The sequence below is a fragment of the Colobus angolensis genome, unplaced genomic scaffold, assembly GCF_000951035.1.
Source record: "Colobus angolensis palliatus isolate OR3802 unplaced genomic scaffold, Cang.pa_1.0 Scaffold188, whole genome shotgun sequence".
NCBI classification, from domain to species: domain Eukaryota; kingdom Metazoa; phylum Chordata; class Mammalia; order Primates; family Cercopithecidae; genus Colobus; species Colobus angolensis.
In genome coordinates, this window is record NW_012115021.1 from 4,135,073 (window position 1) to 4,161,425 (window position 26,353).

Sequence of the window (26,353 nt, forward strand, 5' to 3'; positions counted from 1 at the left end):
GCCTGAGGCTGTTTTACAGTTAACTTTTTTTCATAAGTAACTAGCTGGGCGAGGTGGCGGGCGCCTGTAGTCCCAGCTACTCGGGAGGCTGAGGCAGGAGAATGGCGTAAACCCAGGAGGCGGAGCTTGCATGCACCCCAGCCTGGGTGACAGAGCGAGACTCCGTCTCCAAAAAAAGAAAAAAAAAAAAAAGAATATACTCTAAAATAACAATAAAAGTATAGCATAATAAAAGGCCAGGTGCGGTGGCTCACGCCTGCAATCCCAGCACTTTGGGAGGCTGAGGCGGGCGGATCATGAGGTCAGCGGTTTGAGACCAGCCTGGCCAACATGGTGAAACCCCATCTCTACTAAAAATACAAAAATTAGCCAGGTGTGGGGCACGTGCCTGTAGTCCCGGCTACTTGGAAGGCTGAGGCAGAGGAATCACTTGAACCTGGGAGGCGGAGGCTGCAGTGAGCCGAGATCGCGCCATTGCACGCCAGCCTGGGCAAAACAGCGAGACTCCATCTCAAAAAAAAAAAGAAAAGAAAAGAAAGAAAAGTATAGCATAATAAATACATAATAAGCTAATAATAGCCATTTATTATTAAGTATTATATACCCTACATAATCATATGTGCTAGGCTTTTACACAACTGGTAGCACAGATTTTTTACCAGCATCATCACAAAAACGTGAGTACTGCCTTGTGCTACAACATCATGATGGCTACAGCATCACTAGGTGATGAATGGAGCTGGAATTTTTCAGCTCCGTGATACTGTTATGGGACCTCCATAACTGACTGACTGAAACATCCTTATGTGGTAAGTGTAGGTAAGAGAAAATCATTGGGACTATGTGATAGGTACACAGAGGTTTGTTATACCAGCCAGTCTAGTTGTGTCTACATCTGAAATTCTGCAAGATACAAAAGTTAAAAGAAAACAAAAACATTTCTAACAAGTACCTGTTTGAATCTGGCTAAATATCTGCATATGTCATGAAGAAACTCACTTGAGCGCGGGGTAAGGTTAGCAAGTGGTCAAATCGTGCAATGTGGGTTTCTGTTTATTTTCCTTAATCATGACGTCAACATTAATTTGTTGTATCTGTACTATTCTGCCATCAATAAAGCCATCACCACCAATCAGTAAATGATGTTTGCAATTACTTATACAAGTATATTTCAATTATGTGCCTCATTTCACAAGATAAAACTAATCTTTACCCACATGTCAATATGGCAGGTTATGATTATTAAGGACATACTGTTATTCTTCAAATTTCAACGTCTAAAAAGAAAGCTTTATGAATTTTTCTTCTAGACTCTACTATTTCACTGTTAGCTTAGTCCTTCAGCCTAGTAAAATGTAGCCACACTGGCATTGAACCAATTCCTCTCAGCTTGAATTTTACATGAGAACTCAACAGGCATCTATATATCTGAAGACAACCCAGAAGAACTGACAAGTGGGAAAGCGCTGGCCAATTTTCCTCCCCCATTTTAATTTCTCTCAGAAAAACTGGAGGAGAAACATTTGAGCCAAAGAAAACGAGCCTGAGTTTGGAGTTTGAAGGCACATATAACATAAAAAGACTTGTGACACCAACTCCTTAGGAGGCCACATTCTGTCCTTGCCCGAGCTCTAATATAATGAGGAAGCAATGAGAGGTGGCCCCTTGGAGCGACACGTTAGCATTTCAAGAACTGCCTCTGCTGATAAGGTGCGGGGTCTCGGCCAAGTTCCCCCCAAATTCCCATTTAAGCCCATTGAAATGGAAATATAATTTTCCAAACGTCATTGGCAACTTTTTTTCTGCATGGTTTACATCTGATAAGAAATTCGACTTTAGAGGAAAAACAAACTGAAATCACAGAAGGCTGCCATACTCATTTTGTGTGAATGATTTCTCAAGATGGTGGCTGTGATTCTGGTGAGAGTGATGCCTGGGGAGCCCACATTCTTACCTGAAATGAAAGAGCTTGGGTCTGGCTGAAGGGATCGGAACTGATTGACATAGTACTCGCGCTGTTCTTCTGTTATCCTCCAGGGTTCATCGGGGTAACTGCTGTTATCCTGTAGTTCTCTCTCCACTGAAAAGGACTTTAAGAATAAATTAAAAAGTAAATGCTCAGAGAACCTGTCTTTAGTGAGAAGTAGAAAAATTAAGCACCAATAAAAGTTATTATGTGCTATGCTTAATTTTTTTCCTCAGGTGAAGAAATTTAACTGCCTCATAACTAGAATCTAACTAGAACACAAACTTAAGGGCAGACATCATGCTTTATATATTTTTTGTATTCTTCAAAGTTAAACAGGACTGAGGGATAAAATACTGAATACTCAGTAAGTGACAAAAAATTTTCTAATTGTAATGAAGGAAGGGTTAAAAAAAGATGATCATTCTTATTTTCCACTATTCCTCACATTTTTATCCTTTAAGATTAGCTGAGTAGATAGTAAAATAATCTGGATTCTTTTTAAACAATGAAAAAGAAACTAGAACAGCTATAACCACATCTTTTTCACTGTTCCAGTTACACTGAAACTCTGTATAAATCCGGGAATTAAAAGCTCCAATTCAAATCCCACATTTCCAGCTCCTACTTGAGTGGCAAGTCAGGACCACTGACCCTCTCATTCGGCATTTGTGAATTACAGAAAATATTTAGTAACAGCTGGGTGGTGAGAACAGCTGTTATGGCATCACAATAAACAGGGTAACAAGGGGTGCATCAGACCTGCCACTAGAGGGCATGCAAGTCAAATTTGAGGATTTAAGAGCCTAGAAAACCAGGGAAGTAGTGCAGGAGAAAACAGAGCTAGGGTAGGCATTGGGGGAAGAAGGGAAATGTCGATGCTAGGAGGAGGCGTGGGCCTTCGTTCTATCCCTCCCATGAACCCTGAGACTAAAGTGGTACTTGCCAAGGGCCACCTTCAAGGGACCAAGAGGTGAATACAAGAAGGATGAGGCTTGGCTGGGCGCAGCGGCTCACGCAAGTAATCCCAGCACTTTGGGAGGCCCAGGCAGGCAGATCATGAGGTCAGGAGTTCAAGACCAGCCTGACCAATATGATGAAACCCTGTCTCCACTAAAAATATAAAAATTAGCCAGGCATGGTGGTACATGCCTGTAATCCCAGCTACTCAGGAGGCTAAGGCAAGACAATCACTTGAACCTGGGAGGCGGAGGTTGAACCTGGGAGCGGAGGTCGTACCATTGCACTCCAGCCTGGGCAACAGAGTGAGACTCTGTCTCAAAAAAAAAAAAAAAAAAAGATGGGGCTTTATGATCAAAGGAGGCTAGGAAAGAAGGGGAGGGGTACTGTTGCTAAAGAGCCATCAAGGTGCCTGCTTCTGAACACACTATCAAGGAGGGAATTAATCACTGGGTGGGCAATTCCACCCACTAACCTTAGAAAAGACAGCCGGCCATCTCCTCCCCTTCCCCACACCCACACACACACCATTCCAGGAATTAATTCTTCCCAGGAATGCCTGTCTCCCCTCTGACAATGTTCAGAGAAGAAAGGAGACTAGAAAATGTTGAGCTACTATAGAACCTTGAGATGTCATCTCTGAAGTAAAATATGTATTACTTTGATATCTCACACCTCGGGTTAAGGGTGCTTTGGGAAGGCAAGGACAATGGATGAAATACTACCTGTAGAATGGATATTTCCAGAAGTGCTAAGTGAGAATTCACCCAGCAAACAGGCTATTCCTCAAAGTCATCTGGGGCCTTTAGTCAGAAGGAAGGTTACATAAAGAGATTGAGAGCTGTAGGGTTGATAGTCATTTGTAATAAACATATCATTTTCATACTAGATGAGTTTCTACTAAATGTAAATCAAACCACTCTTAAATGTTCAAGAAGTCATTATCCATTAGTTAATACCTTAAATTTCACCGAGTGCTTTGAAATTTACAAAGCATTTCACACACTCCTACTTGTTTGAGCACCTCAAGACTTTGGAGATGTAAGCAGGTATTAATTATTATCCTTTTTCCGAGCTCAGGGAACTTACCCATATCCCTTAGTGAACCCCTGCAGGCAGCAAATAATGACCATCCTTTTTACAATCTCTTGTTCAAAGGCAGGATTTTGCATATCAGGATTTTTTTTAACTGGGTTGCAGCTACCTGAATTTTTTTCAAAAACCTCTTATTATTATAAAAATAAACAGGCCCAGAGCAGTGGCTCACACGTGTAATCCCAGAACTTTGGGAGGCTGAGGTGGGTGGATCACCTGAGGTCAGGAGTTCAAGAGCAACCTGGCCAACATGGTAAAACCCCGTCTCTACTAAAAAAAAAAAAAAAAAAAATACAAAAAATTAGCCAGGTGTGGTGGCAGGTGCCTGCAATCGCAGCTACTTGGGAGGCTGAGGTAGGAGAATCACTTGAACCTGGAGGCAGAAGTTGCAGTGAGCCAAGATTGTACCATTGCACTCCAGCCTGGGCAACAAGAGTGAAACTCCATCTCAATAAAAATAAGTAAAGCAAAAAAGATGAAAATCCAGTCCGAGCACCAAACAACCAAACAGACCACACAACCTTCCAAAATGCTCCCACCAAATTCCAAAGCCATGCCCTAGCAGCACTTACTGAATGAGCCCAGATGTCTGATCAGGTTCCGTTGGTAGAACACAAGGTGGAGGATGTCAGCTTGAATTGCATTAGATTACTGGCCATGATATAATGTGGAGAACTCATAGGAGCACTGCCCTCCAGGTCAGCCCTGACAGAAATAGCCAGAGCAAAGGAAACTAAAAGCTAGGCATGGGCAGGAGCAACAAGAACAGACACCTATGAGTCAACGATTTGGTGGCAAAGATGATTCGTGAAGAAGGTGGGATGTGGGTTGGAAGCTCTGTCCCACCACTTCCCAGTGAATGAAGACACAGAAATCTCCATGCTGGGCGGCCCTTATCGCAGCTGCAGCTGCTTCCACATAGCTGCTGTGGTCAAAAAGAAGCCCAGAGTCAGTTCCCTTGACCATCACCATTCTGTTTGCTATAACTGATCTGTAACATTTTGGGAAAATACAGTTCCATTGAAAAGAAAAAGAGAAAAAATCTCCAAGCTGGATGTTGGGTCTGCTGCATTCCTGGGTCTGACATGGAAGCTGCTGCTCCCCTAGAACACGACCTTTCCCTCCTGCTCATCAAGCTGCTGTGTAGCTGTCCCTGTCAGCCCACGTGTGCTCTTTCCTCAATACCATAACCATCTGCTTTCTAGCTCCTCTCCTACATCACCTCACTCCAGTGTGGTGTTAGTGGCCTCTTAGTAGGTCTCAGGTCTACTCTGACAACAGAAATCAGGAATGAACAGAAGGGGGTGATTAACTCCTCTGCTTAAAAGCCTGCAGAGATGACCTGCTGCCTAACAAAAAAAGTCCACCTTCTCCACCTGGCCTTCAGAAGCCTCACACCCCAGCTTCCTCTCAGCAGGCTTTCCAACTGCACATGCTCACTCCTCAGGGGTAAGATGTGTGTCTTCTTCCCAGAACATTCTTCCCTGCTCAAATCCTCCAATGTACCTGCCATACCCACAGCCATGACACAGGCCACCGCCCATTCCCATGCTCTGCTGCAAAGGTGGGCCTGGCAGCCTTGTGTGGGCACCATGACCCACCTCACACCTGGTGTCACCTGAGTGGGAGTAAGGGTTGGTGGGCACACAGTATACTGGCCTTTGGGATGCTCTGACAAGGGCTTAGGTCAGATGCTCATTCTTGGGAATGTGGATGAGAAATATCAAGGCCAATGAGCAGAGAAAGCAGACCCTAAACAGATGCTCAGCGGGGTTGTGGTATAGAGAAAGGGTAGGTGGGGCTTAAAGTTATGAGGGCACCAGAACCAAGCATCAGCAGAAGTTGGGAGGTAGGTACACAAAGGACACAAAGCCGGCAGGGCAAGAAAGGCTGCGGAAGCCTAAAGATAAGTGGACAGTGGAGCAAACTTAACGCAACCAGGGCAAGGCCTGTTAACAGCATGAACAGTCAATAATTCCCACCCCTACAGACCTGTGGGCCACTCCTTGGCTCTCATGTCTTAGATTCCCATGAGAACCCCAACCCCTCCTCCTTTTCAAGAAAACTTAAGTGGGCAAGGATAATTCCTACTCCCTAAACCTAAAAAGGCCTTAGGACAAAGGGAGAGGGCACATGAGCTCTGTGTAACCCACAGAGTGGCCCTTCTACTAGTTTGCACTAAGTGTGCTAACCTACCCCCCATCTCTTTCCCCTTGCTTCTCGCTGTATGCTTGAAACTGATTTAATAAACCAAGTTATTTGAGCATCTTAAAAAATATGAATCTTGGCTGGGCATGTTGGCTCAAATCCCAGCACTCTGGGAGGCCAAGGCAGGCAGACCACTTGACTCTAGGAGTTTGAGACCAGCCTGGGCAACATGGAGAATCCCCATCTCTACAAAAAATGTTTAAAAACTGCCAGGCATGGTGGCATGCACTTTCCAGCTACTCAGGAAGCTGAGGTGGGAGAGTCACCTAAGCCCAGAAGGTAAAGGCTGCAGTGAGCCATGATCACACCACTGAACCCCAGCCTGGGCAACAGAGCAAGACCCTGTCTCAAAAAAATATATATGAATCTTTATGATAGTCATGGTAAGTACCACACTTTGAACATTTAAAGTGTTCCTAAACATCTTCACCCAGGTTTCAATCTGAAGGACAAGAGCCGTATCAGATACTCCTTTATCCCATCTATAGTCCCTAGCAGGTACATCACAGATACTAAAAGGTAGTGTGAGCTCTACTTATTGACAGGCTTGAGGAAGTTCAGAAGTATGTCTTGTACTGCAAGAGATATGGAAACACTGCCCTATGATGTTCTTTGCGAAAGAAAACCTATGAGTCTGTTTGGTAGCTCAGCACCTCTTTGTCAGCAGCTAGGGGCCATCTCACCGCAGGACCCAGATGCGTGAACCCATCTCTTCTGAACCAACCCAACAATCAACCACAACAATCTTCTCAAAGATCTGAAGTCAGTCACCTAAGAATGGTTCACTGTGAAGCCTAAAGGCACTGAGAAATGAGGGTGAATAAGCTGTGGAGCCTTAGCTTTCCAAGTAGAAGCGAGGACCAAGAAAAGCTCCACTTCTGCATGCACCCTAAAGAGGCCTCCCCCGGTCAACTCCAGCTCCACTGGTTTTGTTGGCTGAGCAGAGATATTTGCTACTTGGTGCCAATTTTGAGCTCTGCCAGTGTTTTGTTTTTTAAATAAAAGGAGAGACTGAGAAATCTTTCACATCTGTCTGCTTCAGCCACATACATATGGTTCATTATACAGTTTCTCTAGACACAGGAGAATTAGATTTGCTTATATTTAAAACATTCAACCCCTTGGTTTTGTTTCAAGTGAAATGCAAATATTTGGCATGGCAAGTTATTATCTCTGGGGAAAGCAGGTTGTTTATAATGAAAGACTTCAAAAGACTCATTAAAAAGTAATACCATTAATAAAATCCCAAAAGGTGACATTTACCCCTACTAACTATCAAACTATCTTAAAAATCAAACAAAGCTAAATAACATGAATTGCAAGGAAGCACTATTGGAGAGAACTTAAGAAGGGTGTGTGTACTGTTTCAGTCATAGAACATTTCTGTTTAAAATATAAGCCCACCCTGAAGGCATCCTATAAATGCTGTTTTAGAGTCCAGCCATTTCACCTATGAGAGGGTAATGATCTTTTAACAGTGTCCTGTTAGTGCCTTAGTAAACAAACTATCTAGAGTAGCAAAAACTCATACTAAGCCCACAGTGAATATCTGAGGATGCCTCCTCTAACAAAAATATTTTGGAAATAAGATTACCATAAGGCAATCACTGATCAAAACATGATCTCATTAGCAAAGATGTGAGAAGACTCGATTACTGTAAACAAAAGGATAGCTAATGGGCTGGTGAGACTACACTATAGCCCAAGTGAATATTAATTTGCCTAAAGAAAGATCATGGGAATTAGTCAGTCATGGGGCTGAGAAAAGAAAGTCACAGACGCAAGTGGTGGCAGTGCTGATAGGTGGGATGACAGCAGACTCCTCAATAATTCATGCTCTACTATGCCTGGTGTAGAGGTGTCACTAAGTGGCTGCCCAACCAGAAATGACTTTTTTCCAGCCTCCCTTGAAGTTACATGCAGCCATGCGACTGAGTTGTAGCCATTGCAATGTGAGCACCAGCAGCCTGCCCTACTTCCAGGCAGGACTAGTACCCTGTGGCACTCCTCTACTCTCTTTCCCATGTGCCCACTGAACAGACGATGGCAGAGTGACAGGACAGAAGGAGCTCTGATGCATGAATCACCATGCTGAGGACAGCGGCCTGCCAAACTGTTATATTAGTGAGAAATATACCTACTGTGCAAAGTCATTAAAATGTGAGGCCTATTTGTTATAGCAGCTGTTCCCCCAAAGAATGTATCCTTCAAGCAAGGCCCAAAGGAAAGGAAGATCTGCCCTTTACAACCACACAGCCCATCCTGAAGATGGAAACCTGAGGCTATCATGGTTTTGCAATCTGACCAATGACATTAGACCATTATGCGCCCAAACAACTTTCTAATTCTAATTTGATTATCTATGCAGACTACCTATAGGACCAGAATGCTGATTCATTTTTACAACAGTCTTTATGTGTTTGAGTAATATAGGCTAATCTTCCATGGATTTGAAGGAGATTCCCAGTTAAAAAGAAAAGAGAGCTCAAGTAAAATTGTGGGGAAAGTATTCAATGAGGAATGAAGAAAAGGACCTAGAAAAGGAGACAGAGCTCAGCAATTTTGTTTTAACATGAAACCATTCCATATTATGCTTGATCAATCTTATTTATGCTCTGCCTCTCACCCTACCCCATACTATCCCATAAAGCCCATGAGGACAGAAAATTTTGTCTATCTTGATCATTGCTATATCCCAAATATCTGGAAAAGTGACTAGCACATACAAAACACTCAATAAGTATTTGCTGAATGAGTAAACATTCAAAAAAATTCTCAATCCCAGTCTAGAGACAGAGAACAGTTAACCTGAGTTATCTTAAACTGACTGAAGCTGGACTTTATATGCATTTATCACATAATGTCATCCAACATTATAAAGACTGAGCCCTCTCCCTTACCTCTGAAGTCAGAGAACTTTTTTTAAAAAATTCCTTCTTTCTAGTCTTTACTTCAAAATAATTATAGATTCACAGGAAGTTGTGATAAATAATTTGGTTTTGTCTGTGGAAAAATTAGTTAAAATTAAGTCCCAACAGAAAAATTTAACCTTATCTGTTTCTTCAGGGAAATAAACCCACAAAGATGCCTTTAATCACATATTACCAAACTTACTTGGGGATCTAATTTCAATAGTTCAGAAGGTTGACTGCCAAACTGTAGGAATCTCTCTGAGCCTAATGTGCAACACACAGTTTCTGCTTATTACAATAAGCTATACTTTTTTAAACTATCACTTAGACATAGAAGAATGTCAGGTAACAAGTATTCATTGCTTTGCTAAGTGCCAGGCACTGTAAGTACCTAAATGCACACAATCAATTTTCATCTTCACAACCCTGAGAGGTAAATCTGGTAATTTCCATTTTGCAGAAGAGGAAACTGAAGATTAGGTAAGGGAAGTAATTTACCAAGACCACACACCTATGGCAAATGGCAGAGCCAGAATACAAACTGGGTCCAAAGTATGTACTCTTGATCATCAAGCTCTATAGTTATCTCTATCTGTTCATCCATCCTGTAAAAATAGAACATTTTTTACAAAAAGAACCTCACTGCAATGCCTAAATCATTGCTGCAATTTTGCAGATTGAGGATCTGTGCTTGAGCTATGACTATGCTGTATTACACCCTCCTCCCCATCATCTAGTTTAGATTTTGGCTGGTGAACTATTAAATCATACTGACAGAGCACCATTTTATTTCTCACATAATTTTTGCATGTAAGCATCTGGCACGTCATCACAGAAGAATCCTAGAGATAGCCATACATTCCAGGTATTTAATCATTTTACTGTGATTGCAGTATGTGGCGCTAACAGTATTTTGATTAACATAAGAAATGCTCATTAGTAACCACTGCCTCCAATTCTTCCCTCAGGGGCCAAGATCTGCTGTTCCAGAAGGGCATTTTTCCTTCACTGTTATCAGGATTTTGTGCTCTGCTTAGAGGAGAAAGCCAAGAAAAATGAGAAATCAGCAGTAAGAGGAGACTCTGACAAGGCTGCAGACTTCCATTAACGAAGCAATGACGTTCCCACCCTCGTCTTTGCTGGTCAGGCCAAGGCTGCCTGTCTCTTCACTACGTTCTCCCCTTCACACTCAAGGCAGCCTGAGTTCAGATGGGAAACAGACACATCCACAACTCGGACAGAATTCAAGAATGCTTTGGAGAATGAGGCTACTGACTGGAGGTACAAAAAGAGTACAGGTTCCAGAGGCAGATAGACTTGGGTTCCAATCTGGCATGGTCACATATTAACCAGTAAATTAACTTCTGAGCCATCAGCTCCCACCTGCAAGGCAGTCACATAGCCCACAGGGCCCTGCCTCCCTCTCCGACCTCATCTCCCTCCCACTCCAGGCTCTAGCCATAGTTGCCTTCTTTCAGTTCTTCAAATGTATCTGCTCTCCACGAGAAATATGGTAGAGACTGGGTCACTCAACGTCCATTCCACCCCTCAGCGTAAGTCCCAGCACTGCACAAGCTGGCTAGCTAAAAACTCCACTGTTGAAACACTTTTGCTGCTACAATTCCAAATAGGACTTAGGTTCCACTCAACAAATACACCCACAGAAGACTGATGCAGACCCAAGTTACAGGCAGGGAACAAAGCTTTCATTTGGCTGCCAAGGTTGTGTGTAGTGTGGATCTGGTTGGAGCTGACACTAGGGCAGCAGTTTCCCAATGCTGTTGCTTTCTGATTGTGGCAGAGACAAAGCTCTCTCAGCAGCCCAGCTCTGCTGTGAGGTTTTGGAGATTGTTCTTGCAAACTCAGAATAGGGTCTGTATCTTCAGCCCTTCCAAAGAGTTAGCAGGCTGTCCAAATCCCTTATTAAAAATCACTATTTGCTTCAACTGGCCAAAGGAGATTCTGGTGTCCATAATTAAGAACCTTGGGCCGGGCGCGGTGGCTCAAGCCTGTAATCCCAGCACTTTGGGAGGCCGAGACGGGCGGATCATGAGGTCAGGAGATCAAGACCATCCTGGCTAACACGGTGAAACCCCGTCTCTACTAAAAAATACAAAAAACTAGCCGGGCGAGGTGGCGGGCGCCTGTAGTCCCAGCTAATGTAGTCCCAGCTACTCGGGAGGCTGAGGCAGGAGAATGGCGTAAACCCGGGAGGCGGAGCTTGCAGTGAGCTGAGATCCGGCCACTGCACTCTAGCCTGGGCGACAGAGTGAGACTCCGTCTCAAAAAAAAAAAAAAAAGAACCTTGATCAAGGTGTGCCCTTTGTCCAGGCTCTTACCTCTACAGAAAATGCTCCACTCATCTCCTCACCTCCCAGTACCATCCTTCCTTTGCCTGGTTAACTCCTATTCATCCTTCACAGCTCAGTTCAACAGATACTTTGTTAAAGGAGCCTTATCTCACTTTCTAGCTATAGGCTGGATTCCTTTGCTACATGGTACCACGCTTCAAGGCCTTTAGGGCAATTGTCAGTTTTTAATTCCACATGCATAGGTGGGATCGTTTGATTCAAATCTACCTCCCCTTTTTGACTGCAAGCACCTAGAGAGCAAGGGGCTGTATGTGTAGTTCTCAATGTACCCCTGGCATGGTGGCTGACTCATGGAAGCCACTTAAGTATTTCCAAATGGACAAATGAAAGATGTAATACCTACCTTGTGAGATTGTTGGGAGGACTGAAAAGGGCCAGCACAGCACTGGGACCAAAGAAGCATCTCAGTCAGTAGTGATTATTGTTGGGATAGGCAACTGGGGGCATGACACCCCCTGCTCGCCTGAGATCAAGGGAAAGACTGATGGGCCCAGGGGCTAAAATGGTGCCAGTTGTAAAGAAGTCTTCCATATCCATAGCCTGGCATATAAGTGAGACCAAAAGGTCCTGGGGAATAAGCTACTATCCTTTCCAGATTTGCAAAGTACTGCCTGGAATCAGGGGTTCAACCCAGTGTTTTCAGCTATATCTGGGAGGCTAAATTAACTAAACATCTCTTTTATTGTCAAGAAGTGTGGGTACACAGTGAGCACCTGAGGAATACACTAAGAAACAGGTAGAGGCCAGGCATGGTGGCTCATGCCTGTAATCCTAGTACTTTGGGAGGCTGAGGTGGGTGAATCACCTGAGGTCAGGAGTTCAAGACCACCCTGGCCAACATGGTGAAACCCCGTCTCTACTAAAAGAAATATATACAAAAAAATAGCCGGGTGCAGTGGCGCATGCCTGTAGTCCCAGCTACTCGGGAAGCTGAGGCAGAAGAATTGCTTGAACCTGGGAGGCAGAAGTTGTAGTCAGCCGAGATCGCACCACTGCACTGCAGCCTGGGTGACAGAGCAAGACCCCATCTCAGTAAGTAAGTAAGTAAGTAAGTAAGTAAGTAAGTAAGTAAGTAAATAAATAAATAGAAAAGGAAAAAAGAAACAAGTAGAAAAGATCTGCACTGAGAAAATAAACTTCAGTATCAGTTAAGATTAAATGTTTCCTTCCTCAAAAGTTAAGGGCTAGAAATCCTTCCTCAAAAGTTAAGGGCTAGAAAATCAGAAAGAGAACTACAAGCAGGTGAAGAAAATAAGTAAGCAGGCGACTGGAGGCTATGAAAAAATAGGACCTCCTCATGCAATAGTGTCCATTCAGGTATATGTCGGTTCTACAGGAGACTCAGTGAAGTAGGACACCTGGAGGACATGTTAACCTTTGACCCCTTAGGAGATGGTGTAAAAGTCCAGCTGGGGTCTCAAATAAAATGGGGAATGAATTTGGTGAAAGAAGATCTCAAGAATAAGGCACATACATACCTAGAAAATGCATCAAACTCACTCTTCCTAACACACACTCACACTCTCTCCCTCTACCTATATCTCTACCTCTATCTCCTCCTCCCTCCCATTTCAGTGAAAGGAACAGAATTTAGCTGTCTAAGCAATGCTGAGAGGTCAACACATACACACAAGTGTTGACATTTACCATCTCTAACAACAGAGGACTTTTTTTCATTTTTCTTTTTTTTTTTTTTCTTTGAGACGGAGTCTCGCTCTGCCGCCCAGGCTGGAGTACAGTGGCCGGATCTCAGCTCACTGCAAGCTCCGCCTCCCGGGTTCCCGCCATTCTCCTGCCTCAGCCTCCCGAGTAGCTGGGACTACAGGCGCCCGCCACCTCGCCCGGCTAGTTTTTTGTATTTTTAGTAGAGACGAGGGTTCACCGTGTTAGCCAGGATGGTCTCGATCTCCTGACCTCGTTATCCGCCCACCTCGGCCTCCCAAAGTGCTGGGATTACAGGCTTGAGCCACTGCGCCCGGCCTAACAGAGGACTTTTTTTAGCCCTAATCTCTACCCATAAACTAAGTAATTCAACTTTATTGTCATGACCTTATAAACAAGAAATCCCCATTGCAGGCAGGCCTGGGGTTCTCCAGAACTAGGAAGCAGCTGGGGTCCATAACTCCTTCAAGAGCCTCAGGTGCCAGCATCTCCTCTCACCATTCAGGGAGCAATCTTCCACACACACTCCAGTATATCTCTGATCCAAAGGAAAAGACAGATCAGTTTCTGGTTTCATGCCATTAAGAATGACAAACCAATACTCAAAAGAAAAAGGGGCACTGGATATGAATCAATAGTTCACAGAAAAGGAAATACAAGCGACTCATAAACTTAAGATATTTCACTTCACTAATAAAGAGATATGCTAATTAAACTACAGTGAGCTATCATTTTTCACCTATCAGATTGGCAAAGACCCATAAATTTGTTAGCACATTGTGTTCACAAAGGTACGAGAAAATAGACGTTTTCATATATTGTTGGCAAGTACACAAGCTGCTATACTTCCAATTTGAAAGTCGTTATCAAAAATTACAAATATATAGGCATTTTCACCCAATATTTCAATTTCTAGGAATTGGTCCCCCATATATCTGCAAACAATGCAGTGATTGCAAGTACGAGATGTCAATCAAAAGGGGCTGGCTAAATGATTTACACAAGAGCAGGCAAGGAAATACTATGCATTTGTAAAAAACAAAAAGATGAGGAAGTACTTTATGTGCTGCTATAGAACGTTAATAAAGCTTATTGTTAGTGCTAAATGCATGTTAGACGTATAGTGTGCCACCATATGTGTAAAAAAGTATAACTGTGTTTTGCTTATATTACATAATTATATATATAATACCTATTTTCACTTGTATATAAATAAGATATTCATATACAATATTATATAAATGTTTTGTATAGGACTATACAAAATAAATGGGTCATATCAGTTGCCCCTGGGATGAGTGGCTGAGGGGGGAAATGGTAGGGATACTTTTCACTGTGCTCTTTTGTATCTGTTGAATGTTTGACAAATTTTTTAAATCTGTAATTGCTCTGAAGAACAAGTTTGTTTGAGAGCTCACACACATTCATATGAACACTTACTTACCAAGTAATGCCTTGGTAAACAATTCTTGAACCCCAAAAGAACCCGGGTGGTCCTGACCTGCTTCATGGGTCAATTCCCTGGACTGATTATTAGGTTAGACAACCAGAGTGGCCAAGACCGTACCCAGTATGCCCTGCTTGTTTACCTGCTTCATTCTTCTTCCAAACTCAGATGACCAACTCTCTCATGACTCGACTCTAACCCATCTCATTCAAGCCCATCCCAACCCATCAGTCATTCTCACTCCTCCGCTCTCCTTATCTTCCTTGCATCCTGGTTCAGTCTACCCATAAAATATCTTTCATGCCACAAGAAGATCTCTCGGTGCAATGTCAGCCTCTCCAAAAGGCTATTTCCTGCTGTTTTCATTAAAGCTCTCAGAATGAACAATTTATTTGTGGTGACTATCAATTATCTTCTGACTCAGGCCAACACCACTCCAACAGAGCCTCAGGAATATTCATTTCTTTAATCATCTTTCACATACTTGCCTTTTCTCTTGGGTTCCAAGAGGACCCAAGGAGTGGAGATCACCTGCTTCTAGCCATAAATACCTGCAGTTATATCTAGGGGAGGAGGTACAGCAAGAAACTGAGATGAAGAGAAAGTGAGGGAGGAAAGGAGATAACTAAGTTAAATAAACATGTTTCAAGTTATGCACTTTGAGATGAATATGGTGCTGGCTAACAATGCCTAACATCCCCTCCCCTACCTGATCATTAGAAAACTTACACCAAAAATATAAATAAGCCCCCTGAGGAATGGCAGAGTAACAGAGGTCTCTAAACTCTATTGGTCATTTTTTCATCTCTGAAGAAGAGTAGTGAGTGTCAAGAATATGTTCTAGAAAACTGTTACTTTTCATCCCTCCAAAAAGCAAAGAAAATATCACAACAGTATACTGAGGTTTTGAAAAGTGAGTGTGTTTTGGTTTTAAATAAAAGATAACTTTTTCTAGTGCGATCTAGCTGGAAGGATATTTCATTTGCCAAACCTGTCTCCCTAAAGTCAGGTAAAAATATATTGCACCACTTTGGGAGGCTGAGGTGGGCAGATCACCTGAGGTCAGGAGTTCCAGACCAGCCTGACCAACATGGAGAAACCCCGTCTCTACTAAAAATACAAAATTAGCTGGGAGTGGTGGAGAATGCCTGTAATCCCAGCTACTTGGGAGGCTGAGGCAGGAGAATCACTTGAACCCGGGAGGTGGAGGTTGCAGTGAGCCGAGATGGTGCCATTGCACTCCAGCCTGGGCAACAAGAGCGAAACTCCGTCTAAAAAATATATATATATGTAGCCGGGCGTGGTGGCTCACGCCTGTAATCCCAGCACTTTAGGAGGCCGAGGCGAGTGGATCACGAGGTCAGGAGATCCAGACCATCCTGGCTAACATGGTGAAACCCCGTCTCTACTAAAAATACAAAAAATTAGCTGGGGGTGGTGGCAGGCGCCTGTAGTCCCAGTTACTAGGGAGGCTAAGGCAGGAGAATGGCATGAAACTGGGAGGCAGAGCTTGCAGTGAGCCGAGATTGCGCCACTGCACCCCAGCCTGGGCAACAGAGCAAGACTCCGTCTCAAAAAATACAGATAGCTAGCTAGCCAGCTAGCTAGATAGATAGACAGAAAGAGCATGCACTCACACACACACACACACATATTAATATATATGAATACCTATATTTGCATGTACATGCGTAAAATGTTCCTAGAATGATACAAAAGAAACAGGCAACCCTGGTTGGCTCTGAGATGGGAAACCAATAATGATCAGACACCCATCCCTCTGGCTGAGTTTCACACATAAATGAGCTGACGAGCAATGGACCTTTTACTTTTTAAGAATGAAAAAAAAAGGAAACATCGCATATACAAGAAAATATCAGAAAACACTTACGTTTCATGTTCTCAATGGAGAAAAAAGTATAGATGAATTGAGACAAAGGAAAAAACAAAGAAGGCAAAAGTGAGGGTGAAAAGTAAGGCTCCCACGCAGAGAACACTGACCATCCTGGAAATGGCCAGAGAGTGGAGGGAGAGTGGCAGTGAGCTGCTGTGGCTGAAGAGGTAGGTGAGGGCCAGAGAGCAACATGGATGACATGTTAAGAGCCATGGGCAGAGAGGGACAGGCTTCAATCAAGTCAGCAGGATGATCAGATTTGTGTTTTTAAGTTTGTTTGTGTGCAACGAGAATAATGAATTGGGAGAAGGCAAGAGTAGAAGTAAGAAGAAAGAGAGGCTGATACAATACAGTCAGTGAAAAGGATAATGACCTGAACAAAGAAGCACAGAGGGATGGACAGACACGAGCTATTTGAAAAGTGGTATGGTCAGGACTTGGGGACTGAGCAGGCATAAGGAAAGAGAGAAGTCCAAGACAATGACCAGCATTCTGGCCTGTGCTGATGGGTGGGTAGAGCTAGGAGTGGAAGGGTGAAAGCTGATTTTATGAGAAAGACATGTCAGCTGAAAGTGACAGTGGAACATTAGAGTGAAGATGTCTGGCAGATGGTGCTATGTGGTCAACAGCATCCACATAGCTAAAGAGTAAGTAGAGTGAGAAGTGGGCCCAGGGTTCTCCAGCATAACAAGCAAAGGGCAGAGGAAGGAGGATTGAAAAAAATGAGGCAGGGGCAGCAATAGAAGCAGGAGGAAAACCAGGAGAGCAGGCATAATGGACACCAAATGATGAGAGCATATCGAGAAGGTGGTCAGTGTCCACAGCTGCCAAGGAAACAATAAAGACAAGGGCTTAACATAAAGTTTCTCACAACCCTTGCAGAAACAGAGGCAGTCGAGAACAGAAGGAGTAAAGGGTGCAATTCTAAATCTTTTGCCAGCAAAATTACAAACGACTACACTATCTAGATGTTGAGGGTAATTTGTGAAAAACAAACCACAAAACAACCTCTAAACATGTGATAACAGACGAAGCAGAAAATAAGTCTTATAATTTCTTTACAAAGCACTATCAACCATCCACCAACACAGGATATGCTTACTGTCTGAAATTTCAGAGGGAAAAAAATCCAACACCCGAACAAAAGTGAAATTCCTAAAAATAGTAAGCAAAAAGACAAATCATTCCAATGTTTAGGCACTGGATTGGCATAAGCACCTCTAAAATGCCAACACCATGGGTTGCAACAGCACTGGCTGGGAGTCCCTAAAGGCTTCCCCCGGGACCCAAAGGACATGCCCCCTTGTAATCAGGCAGGAAGAACTGGAATACAAGGCCAGAGAACTAGTTAGAAGAGAAAGAAGGTTGCCATCGGCACATTAACGTGGCAACATGAGGGGAATTAGTCACCCCAGCCTAGGCCTACCACTATGCCCAGTAAACACTAATCCCTTATCACCAAGAACCTTCACTTCAAATCCCCTCATCTACATGACTAATTCAGGTTGGCATTTTGCTTTCTGGAACATGGAGTCCAGCCAAACCAAGTTAACAGGCATAAGAAGGAAACCTAAGAACAGAGGAAAGAAAAACACATCAGCCATGCAAACCACAGACACATTAAGAGAATCGGTCTGTTGCTGATTGTTACAATGGGCTGTTAAATCCATTCGAAGTCATTTGTATTACAGAAAAGAGAAGTAACTTGCCCAAGGTCACACAGAGTTTTGTTGGACTTGGGCGAGCACCTGCCTGGTTTTTTCTGCACTATACCATGAGACCTTCTGATAGCCAATTGCTGCCAAATACCTATGTCCAGCCTAAGCTCGCTCCCAAGCTCCAGACCCATGTAATCTACCAGTTCTTCAACAACTTCTCTGGACTATCTCAAAACCTCAGTTCCTGACATCAAACACTGAACTTGTGATCGTTCCCCAGTGCCAGTGTTTCATCTAGGGCTTCCTAACTCAACAGGTGACACGACCATCCATCTGGTTCCTGAGCCAGGGACTGAGGAATCGTGTCCAGTGTTTGAACTCCAGCCCTGCCACTTCCTAGCTGTGAACGTGGGCAAATCAAATAAGGTCTCTAAATCTCAGGTTTTGTCATCTGAAAAATGGGGTAACAACACTAATTACTTCATAAGCTAGCTGTGGGCGCTGAAAGAGATAATGTCCATAAAATGCCAAACCCATAGGAAATGTCTTTGTATATGTGGTTCCCTCCATCTTGTCACCTGCTCCCGCACTCCCACCCCATCACCTGGGTAACACCTATGTACCCTTCTCATAACTCAAATGTTGCCCCCCCACCAGAAGCCTTCTTTGATCAGCCCCTGCCCCTCAAGGCTAGGTCATACCCCACGCCCATTTTCATCCTCAAAGTATAGTGTAATTCCTACTGATAACCCATATCATAATTATATATTTACTTTGTGGTGGTTTGGTTAATGACCATCTCTCCAGTAGCTCCATGAGGGCAGAAACTGTTAGTGTTATGCCTCATTTCTGTGTTCTCAACACAGTGCCTGGCACTTAATAGGTGTTCACTAAATATCAGTTGAGTGAAGGGCTCCCAAAGTATGTTTGTCAGGAGAAAAGGGAACGTGGAGATTAGAAGAGAAGCCACAGGGTGCCAATCCAAATGAGCATCCATGCCCATGCCATCCAGGGGGCTAGGTAGAAAGGGTTTGGTTAGCCCAGTCACACTGCTGTAAAGCTCAGTATGCACTGGTAGTTTGACTAGCATCCTAACCATTCAGGATCTGGCCTCTGTAGAGCCAGGACACACTCTGTAGGAACCTGCACAGCCACATTTTGGAGAGCTTAGGGATAAATCCCAGTCCTACTGATACCTTTTCTAACGTAAACCTCACTCCACAGTGGGTGTGATTCTCGTGTTTAAAGGCACATATTTTTGTACCACAGGATCTCTAAACACAGCCAACTACTACATCTGGAGCTCAGCTGAAGAAACAAGTGTCTTTTCCAAATTGGGGATAAAACTGAGCTGTACTGGCCCTGGGAGCAAATGGCATATTGATTCTCCAATGTGGTACCAATAAGGGATTTTTCAAGAGTATTTTTTACTACACCCAATGTTTCTTTATGTACCAACTCTAGAACCTAGCCTTCTTGTAATATGGGACTCTAATGTAGGCCAAAGTAATGAAAGGAGCAAGTTTTGACATTGGACAGGCCTGGATTCAAACTCTGACTCTGCCACTGACACTAGTGAATGAAACCTTAGACCAGCTATTCGACCTCTCTCAACCACAGTCAACTCACTTACACTATTAGAAGCAGCAGTAACTAGATCTTATGGTTGTCGGAAGCATTAAATATAAAAAATAGCCTATGGCTAAATTATTATCTTTAAGAAATTATTTGTACACAGAGTCCCACCTTAGAAGATCAAGTTCTGCACCCTGTCTAACACAGTGCCCCATCCCCAGAAGGTATTCCATGAACTCCTGGATCTTCTTAAGACTTTGTTTATTCTGTTCTAAACTAGCAGCCCACGTCTTTATGGGAGTGTCTGACCCCACCCTTCTATTCTGAGTAGAAGTGCCTGTGCAAAAATGTTCCTTCTTCCTGAGTTAGATGACTGAAATGTTATACAAACCACCCCACTTCCTCGTGTCTTTAGTGTCAAATAGTAAACCTGCACACCCGCGTGCATGTACACACACACACACACCCTTCTTTGAGAATATAACTTCCCAGCACAGGACCCAGAGACACTACACAAGGCAACAGCTGCAGACAGAGAACAAAATAAGAGCTCTTTATCCAAAGGAAAACACTGCAGAAAGGGAAGCTGAAATTGTCTAAGCTGTGGTATAGCCAGAAGCTTTTGCCATAATATTTCTTTTGTATTTATTACATAAGGAAACAGTAGCTGCTGCCACTTGCACAATAACTGTTCTCTTGGTCTAGGCACTGAGAGAGAATACAGAACTACCTCTGTCTTCCAAAAGTTTACCATGTAATTAGAGGCACAAAACAAATGGAAAACAGTTAACCATGCATTAAATGAGTAATAATAAAGAATAAGGCAGAGACAAGACGGGCTGCTTTAGAAAAAGTGAAGCTCTCCTGAAGGCAGTGGCTAATGAATGACTAGACAGGTGAAGGCAGAGGGACATTTTAGATATACTAAAGATCAAGAAACAGCCTAATTTATTCTGGAGACACTGAGAAGGCATAGAAACATACACAGTAGAAAAGAATTAGGAATTTATACAAGCAACCAAACAAGACATGCAATATTTGCATGAAGGAGCAGTTTCGTATCTTCCTTTCAGTGAAAAAAAAAGGTCCATCAAAAAGCCATGTCTCTGAAGTCCAAAGCTTGACTCTACTGTCCCATTGGCATAAGCCTGCATCATCACTTACCCGGATAAGGGAAGCCTGATGCCGAAGGGGCTTGGTTCCTGGGCCCCCTGATGAGGATCCCTCGGGCTGGACAAGCGGCTGCCTAGCTTCATAAGGAGCTGAAACAGCAGAAAGGAAAGTCAGCATGGTATGCAAAGATTCCATCCAAAAATTACGACTTCACATTCAAACTGATACAGCCTCTGCTTTTCAAGAAAGAACTGGTAACAGAATCATGAGTATATACTCATAGGGCCATCTAGGACTGACAACCCTGATTCTCTTTGGCACAATTTCACTAAACAATCTAAAGACAGTCAACCAATTCATGATAAGCAGAAAAATATTTACATTGGGTTAAGATTAGGAATAAATTGTGAAGGTGGAACAGTGAGAACTTCAATTGGGATAGAAAGCAACAATAGCTAGAAAAGTGTCGTAAGTGTTCAAATTCTAAATATGAGGTAAATTCTACATATCCCCCTATGTAAATGTCTTCCATTGATCATCTACTTCTCCAAGAAGAAAACTAATGTGCATTTTGAACACTAAGAACCAACATTATTTTTGAAAAATAAATCAAACAGAATGTAAAATCATGTAGAGAAAACTACAAAAATGAATATATTTTATATTTATTATTCTACTATTCAATAACCAAACTTTAAAAAAACAATTTTGCTGCCTTTAAAATAACTTTTTAAGCCACAAAAACGAATGTATGTTTTCCCTCCTTTTATTTCCAGAAGACTTAATAATGACCTTACCAATATGGCAGGGAGACAGTTAAACATAACCAGGTAGTATGCAGCTCCAACAGAAAGCAGAAATGATCACCCAAGTTGAAATTATTTCTCATCTCTATAGGTTAATAGTTCAAGTTTTTGAAAATATATAAATAAGTAAAATGTTTTATTTCTGTAGCTTACTCACAAATAAAATTAGGTAGAGAGCAGAGCAGCCTGTTATGACCTCATGTTTAACATAGTTTGCTCTTTTTAAAATAAAGAAGGTACAACAATAGCACATCAAGAATGATACATCACTCTTGGGCTTACATCTGCTTTTTGTATTTCTTCCTAGTAACTGGAACACAAACGTTACAATGTATTAACACACATTAAAATAGCAAAACAATTGCCTGGCAACCCATTAAGTAGATTTTCAGAACCTGCTAAGAATGAATGCAAATATAAAAACTGCAAAATAAACAAACATAGAGAGCACATAATCCAAATCTTAAAAAGTAAGTCTCAGCAGGTAGGCTGCCATTGTCTTCTGAGAAGAAGTAGGACTTTTAAAATCATTCCTTGTTGATGGAGCACTGAATTAAACCACTAATACCAATTGCGCTCTGCCAAAAGGTTTGAAACACAGTGAACTGTGGCATGGTTGGGGTGATAGCGGTCATGAGCTTTCCTTAGGAAGTGAATCCCACGTGCCTCTGCTTCCCATAAGAGCTTCTACTTCTACTTCCAAGGGAGACACATGGGGGAACAAGCCACCATCTGGCCCTTGGCTTCCATCCCTCACCTACAAGAGCCTTCTCTTGGAAGAGACAGAACTGTCTCATCAGTAGGGCTTGGATGAAGACTCAGCTGCATGGGGGCCATTTTTGGAGAGGCAGATTTTCTCTTCCTACTTGTGTGAGAAACCTGGGATGGCCAAGCCTGCCTGTGACTGGAAAGGTGAGTGTCTAAAGCCCATCTGGTCACAAATCTAAGACATGTGCTCTGATCAGCTATATCAGTAATAAAGCTGATATTCAGGCTGTCAATTGTCTGACTTCTGGCTCCTTCCTCAATTGGATCTGAATTCAGGAGGTTAAAAAGTAGCTATTACTCAACTCTCTCTCTTCCCAAATGAAACCCCAAGCATGCAATACAATGCAAAACAAATAATTCTTTGATCCCCTTACAAGAGGTTTAATAAGAACTGGAAGTACCATCTTTCTCCAAGGAGAGGTGTGAAAAAAAAAAAAAAAAAACCTAAAGATTTCATCACTCTGAAGTTCAGTGTCAAACCAGAACTCTTTGGCAGTTTCATATACAACTACCCTAAAACTGAGCAACTCTATTCCTAGGAGCCAGGGAAATGACAGCATATGTCACAGAAGGACTCATACACGAATGTTCATAGTATCCTTATTCATAATAGCCAAACACTGGAAACAACTCAAATGTCCAGCAACAGGAGAATAGATCATCGAACTGTGATGCATTCACACAATAGATTCCACTACTAAATAATAAAAAGGAATGAACTACTGATACAACAATACAGATAAATTTCAACCATTACGCTGAAGGAAAGATGGCAAACATTTATGAGTACAGTCAGTCATTCTGTGTGTTTTCATTCGTATGAAGTTCTGGAAGAAGCAAAACTAATGATAGTGATGAAAATCAGAACAGTGACTGCATTGGGGGCAGAGAGTGACTGGAGAGGGTCATCTCTGGCATAATGGATATGTTCAATTATTGATCGAAGTGGTAGCTACATGGGCCTATCCATTTGCTAAAACTCAAGTTGAAGATTTAAAACATGTGCATGGCCAGGCACTGTGGCTCACACCTGTAATCCCAGTACTTTGGGAGGACAAGAGAGCAGATCGCTTGAGTCCAGGGGTTTGAGACCAGCCTGGGCAACATGGCGAAACACTATCTCTACAAAAAATACAAAAAGAAAATTAGCCCGGTGTGGTGGCACATGTCTGTAATCCCAGCAACTCAGGAGGCTGAGGAGGGAGGATCACCCAAACCTAGGAGATCAACGCTACAGTGTGCCATGATCGCACCAGTGCACTCCAGCCTGAGTGACAAAGTGAGACCCTGTCTCAAAAATAAACAAGTAAAATGTGTACATTTTATCATATGTATACTTTACCTCACTTTTTAAAAAGTATGAAAAGAAATGAAGGCATGGACAGCTTTGGCACAGGCTGCTGAGAGTCAAGAAAGATGGAGAGAAGCAAGCTGCTTCATTACCACTGGGCGAATGGAAGCCCAATTTGTATGGAATGAGGAGGGAATGGGACATTAAGTAGGAGGTACAGAAACGTTTTATAAGGAATACCAAAGTAGAACTTGCTGACAGGCTGACTCAGTAGAACAAAAACAGTTTGACCTGTGAATTAAAAACTAACTTCCAAACCCCAAATAAGATTAGAAATAGGAAAAAAAAAAAAAAAAAACCCATTCCTGAAAATAGGGAAATCAGACAGGGGAAACTATAAGAGGAAAATGAAGAATTCCCAATTCCATTTAGTTTCTAACCCCACTGCGATATTCAAGTTGCAGGACAGTGATTTTTTTGTTACCATCCATTATCAACATCATCTTGCACATGCATAGGACTTTACTCACATTCTCACTTGACCCTCTAATACCCCTCCAGAATACTGTTACTCCATTATAAGAGAGAAAAGGTAATCATGGTCCAGAGATGTTTAATGGCCTGCCCAAAGTCCTACAGCTAGTCACAGAAACCCATAAACCTTCTGCTTCCAATCAAAAGCTATTGCCACTATGTCACGCCTGCTTCTCTCTGCAAGATTACAGCCTCTCTTTATTCAGCCTAGCACGCAGTTTTATTTCTGTGTCCCTCTAAAAGTCACCACTATTTTTAATGCAGTAAAAAACCTGCAGAAACTGGGTCATTTGGGGCCACCGCCCACAAAATAAAACGGGGGGGGGGCAGTTTCAGATATCCAATTCTAGAATATCTTTAAATTGGTCATATCTTAAACTAGGAGTCTGAACCCCAGGAGGACAAGATGCTGCAGTGAATTTCCAGTGCTTTAGGTACTGCAATCTGAGCAGCCAACTCTGCAAGTCATCCTCAGAACTAACGTTTTTTTACTACCTAACGAGGCCAGCAGAGCATAAATGTGAGCAAGAAGGCAACCCCACAACTGTGCATGCTACATACCCCTCAGCAAAATGCTACCCCTAGCATTTCCTTTATCCTTATTCCAAAGCACAGGACCTATATATTTTCATTTATGTGCTCAGTCTTCAAAGGCTGGATCAACTCTTTTGCTTTTGCGGTTATATTTCTTAAGAAATTTCATTAAAGCAGTTACTATATAAATATCTTCGGTGTGTTTGCAGAAAGGAATAACAATTCCAAAAAAATACAAGCCCTTAACATGGTATGTTCTATTCAATAAAATCTGTGTATGAAAGATTAAATCATCTAGTTGTTTAAAAGTCTAAAGATGAACTAATTTCTAGGACAGGAGATGAAACATTACTCAAATATGTTTAAATCTATTTTTTAAAAAAACCTTGCTTGAGAATATAAAATTAAATTGAGCCATGTTTCCAAAGACAAGGGTAATTAAATCAGGAAATTAAGCAGCTTGAAGCATCACTGACTGGTAAATTAAGGAGCCTCTAAGACACTGCCTGGGACAGCTGGCCCCCAGGTCGCCTCTTACCTGCATGAATCTGTTCTGCGCTGCTCCGCAGTTTGCTGTAGCCATGGCTCAAGGGCACCCTCTGGTAATGAGGCGGGGAAGAAGGAGGGGAGGCGAGGGGTGACATCGTGGGAGACTGTGTTTCCTGCTTCAAAGAACCAGATCAGAGTTCAGAGGCGATCACTCAAGCCTGGCGTTCTGAGCTGCAGTCAGGAAGCATAACGCAACTCTACTGCTGGTGACCCAGCTGGTTTAACAAATGGGGGGAAATGTTTTCTCAAAAATGCAACATGGTTAAACAGCAGTGTCTGAGGATTCAAAAAGTCTCCCAGAGAATAAAATCTCATCAGTGCTGAGTTACCTAAATTACTAAAAGCAGCCTGAAACACTTTTGGTTATTCCAATAATATTTTCCTTTGGAAAATGAAAGACACTGATCACATGAAATAGCACTCATACCTACTCCCAACTGTGATCTCTCTGTGAATAGATTTCATTTTCGTTCATTAATAAATTTATTTCCTGGATTTATACTTATCAAGTCTTCCAGCGAATGTGAATATTAAAATATATATTTCTAAATTATTAATACTTAATATTCTTGGAGCTTACTATGTCAAAGTAAAATGCTAGCTTTTTTTTTTTTAAACAGTGAGAGACTGCAAAACAATTCATTATAGGTAAACCATTCCAACCAGCTTACTCCCAAACACTAAGATGAAATCTTAACAAGCTACAATTTGAATCTCAATTCAAATATGAACCTGATGTAGAACCCTAGGCAAAGTAAGCAACTTTATCTGCTGCTGGGTTTCCTCTTTTTTTTAAAAAAAAAAAAAAAAAAAAAACTTTATTAGTAGACTGGTAACTTTGGAGTATTCAAGTAACAAGAAAACAGTGCTTTTTGAGACAGGGTCTTGCTCTGTCACCCAGGCTGCGGCACAGTGGCGTGATCATAGCTCACTGCAGCCTTGACTTCCTGGGAGCAATCCTCCCACTTCAGCCTCCCCAGTAGCTGAGACTACAGGCATGCACCACCAT

General features: G+C 42.5%; 1 protein-coding gene across 3 annotated transcripts in view; it reads right to left on the bottom strand.

Moving 5' to 3' along the window:
- Window positions 1–26,353, bottom strand: part of REPS2 (RALBP1 associated Eps domain containing 2) — a 200,979-nt gene that overhangs the window by 100,870 nt on the left and 73,756 nt on the right. For 2 of the 3 annotated variants that reach the window (XM_011940240.1, XM_011940241.1), the window contains exons 4-6: window positions 25,334–25,457; window positions 20,914–21,011; window positions 1,955–2,090 (exon numbers count right to left, since the gene is read on the bottom strand). In XM_011940240.1, coding sequence (XP_011795630.1) covers window positions 1,955–2,090; window positions 20,914–21,011; window positions 25,334–25,457 — 358 coding nt within the window. Of the gene's footprint in view, window positions 1–1,954; window positions 2,091–20,913; window positions 21,012–25,333; window positions 25,461–26,353 lie in introns of all 3 variants that reach the window. The other variant, XM_011940239.1, reaches the window with a different exon arrangement.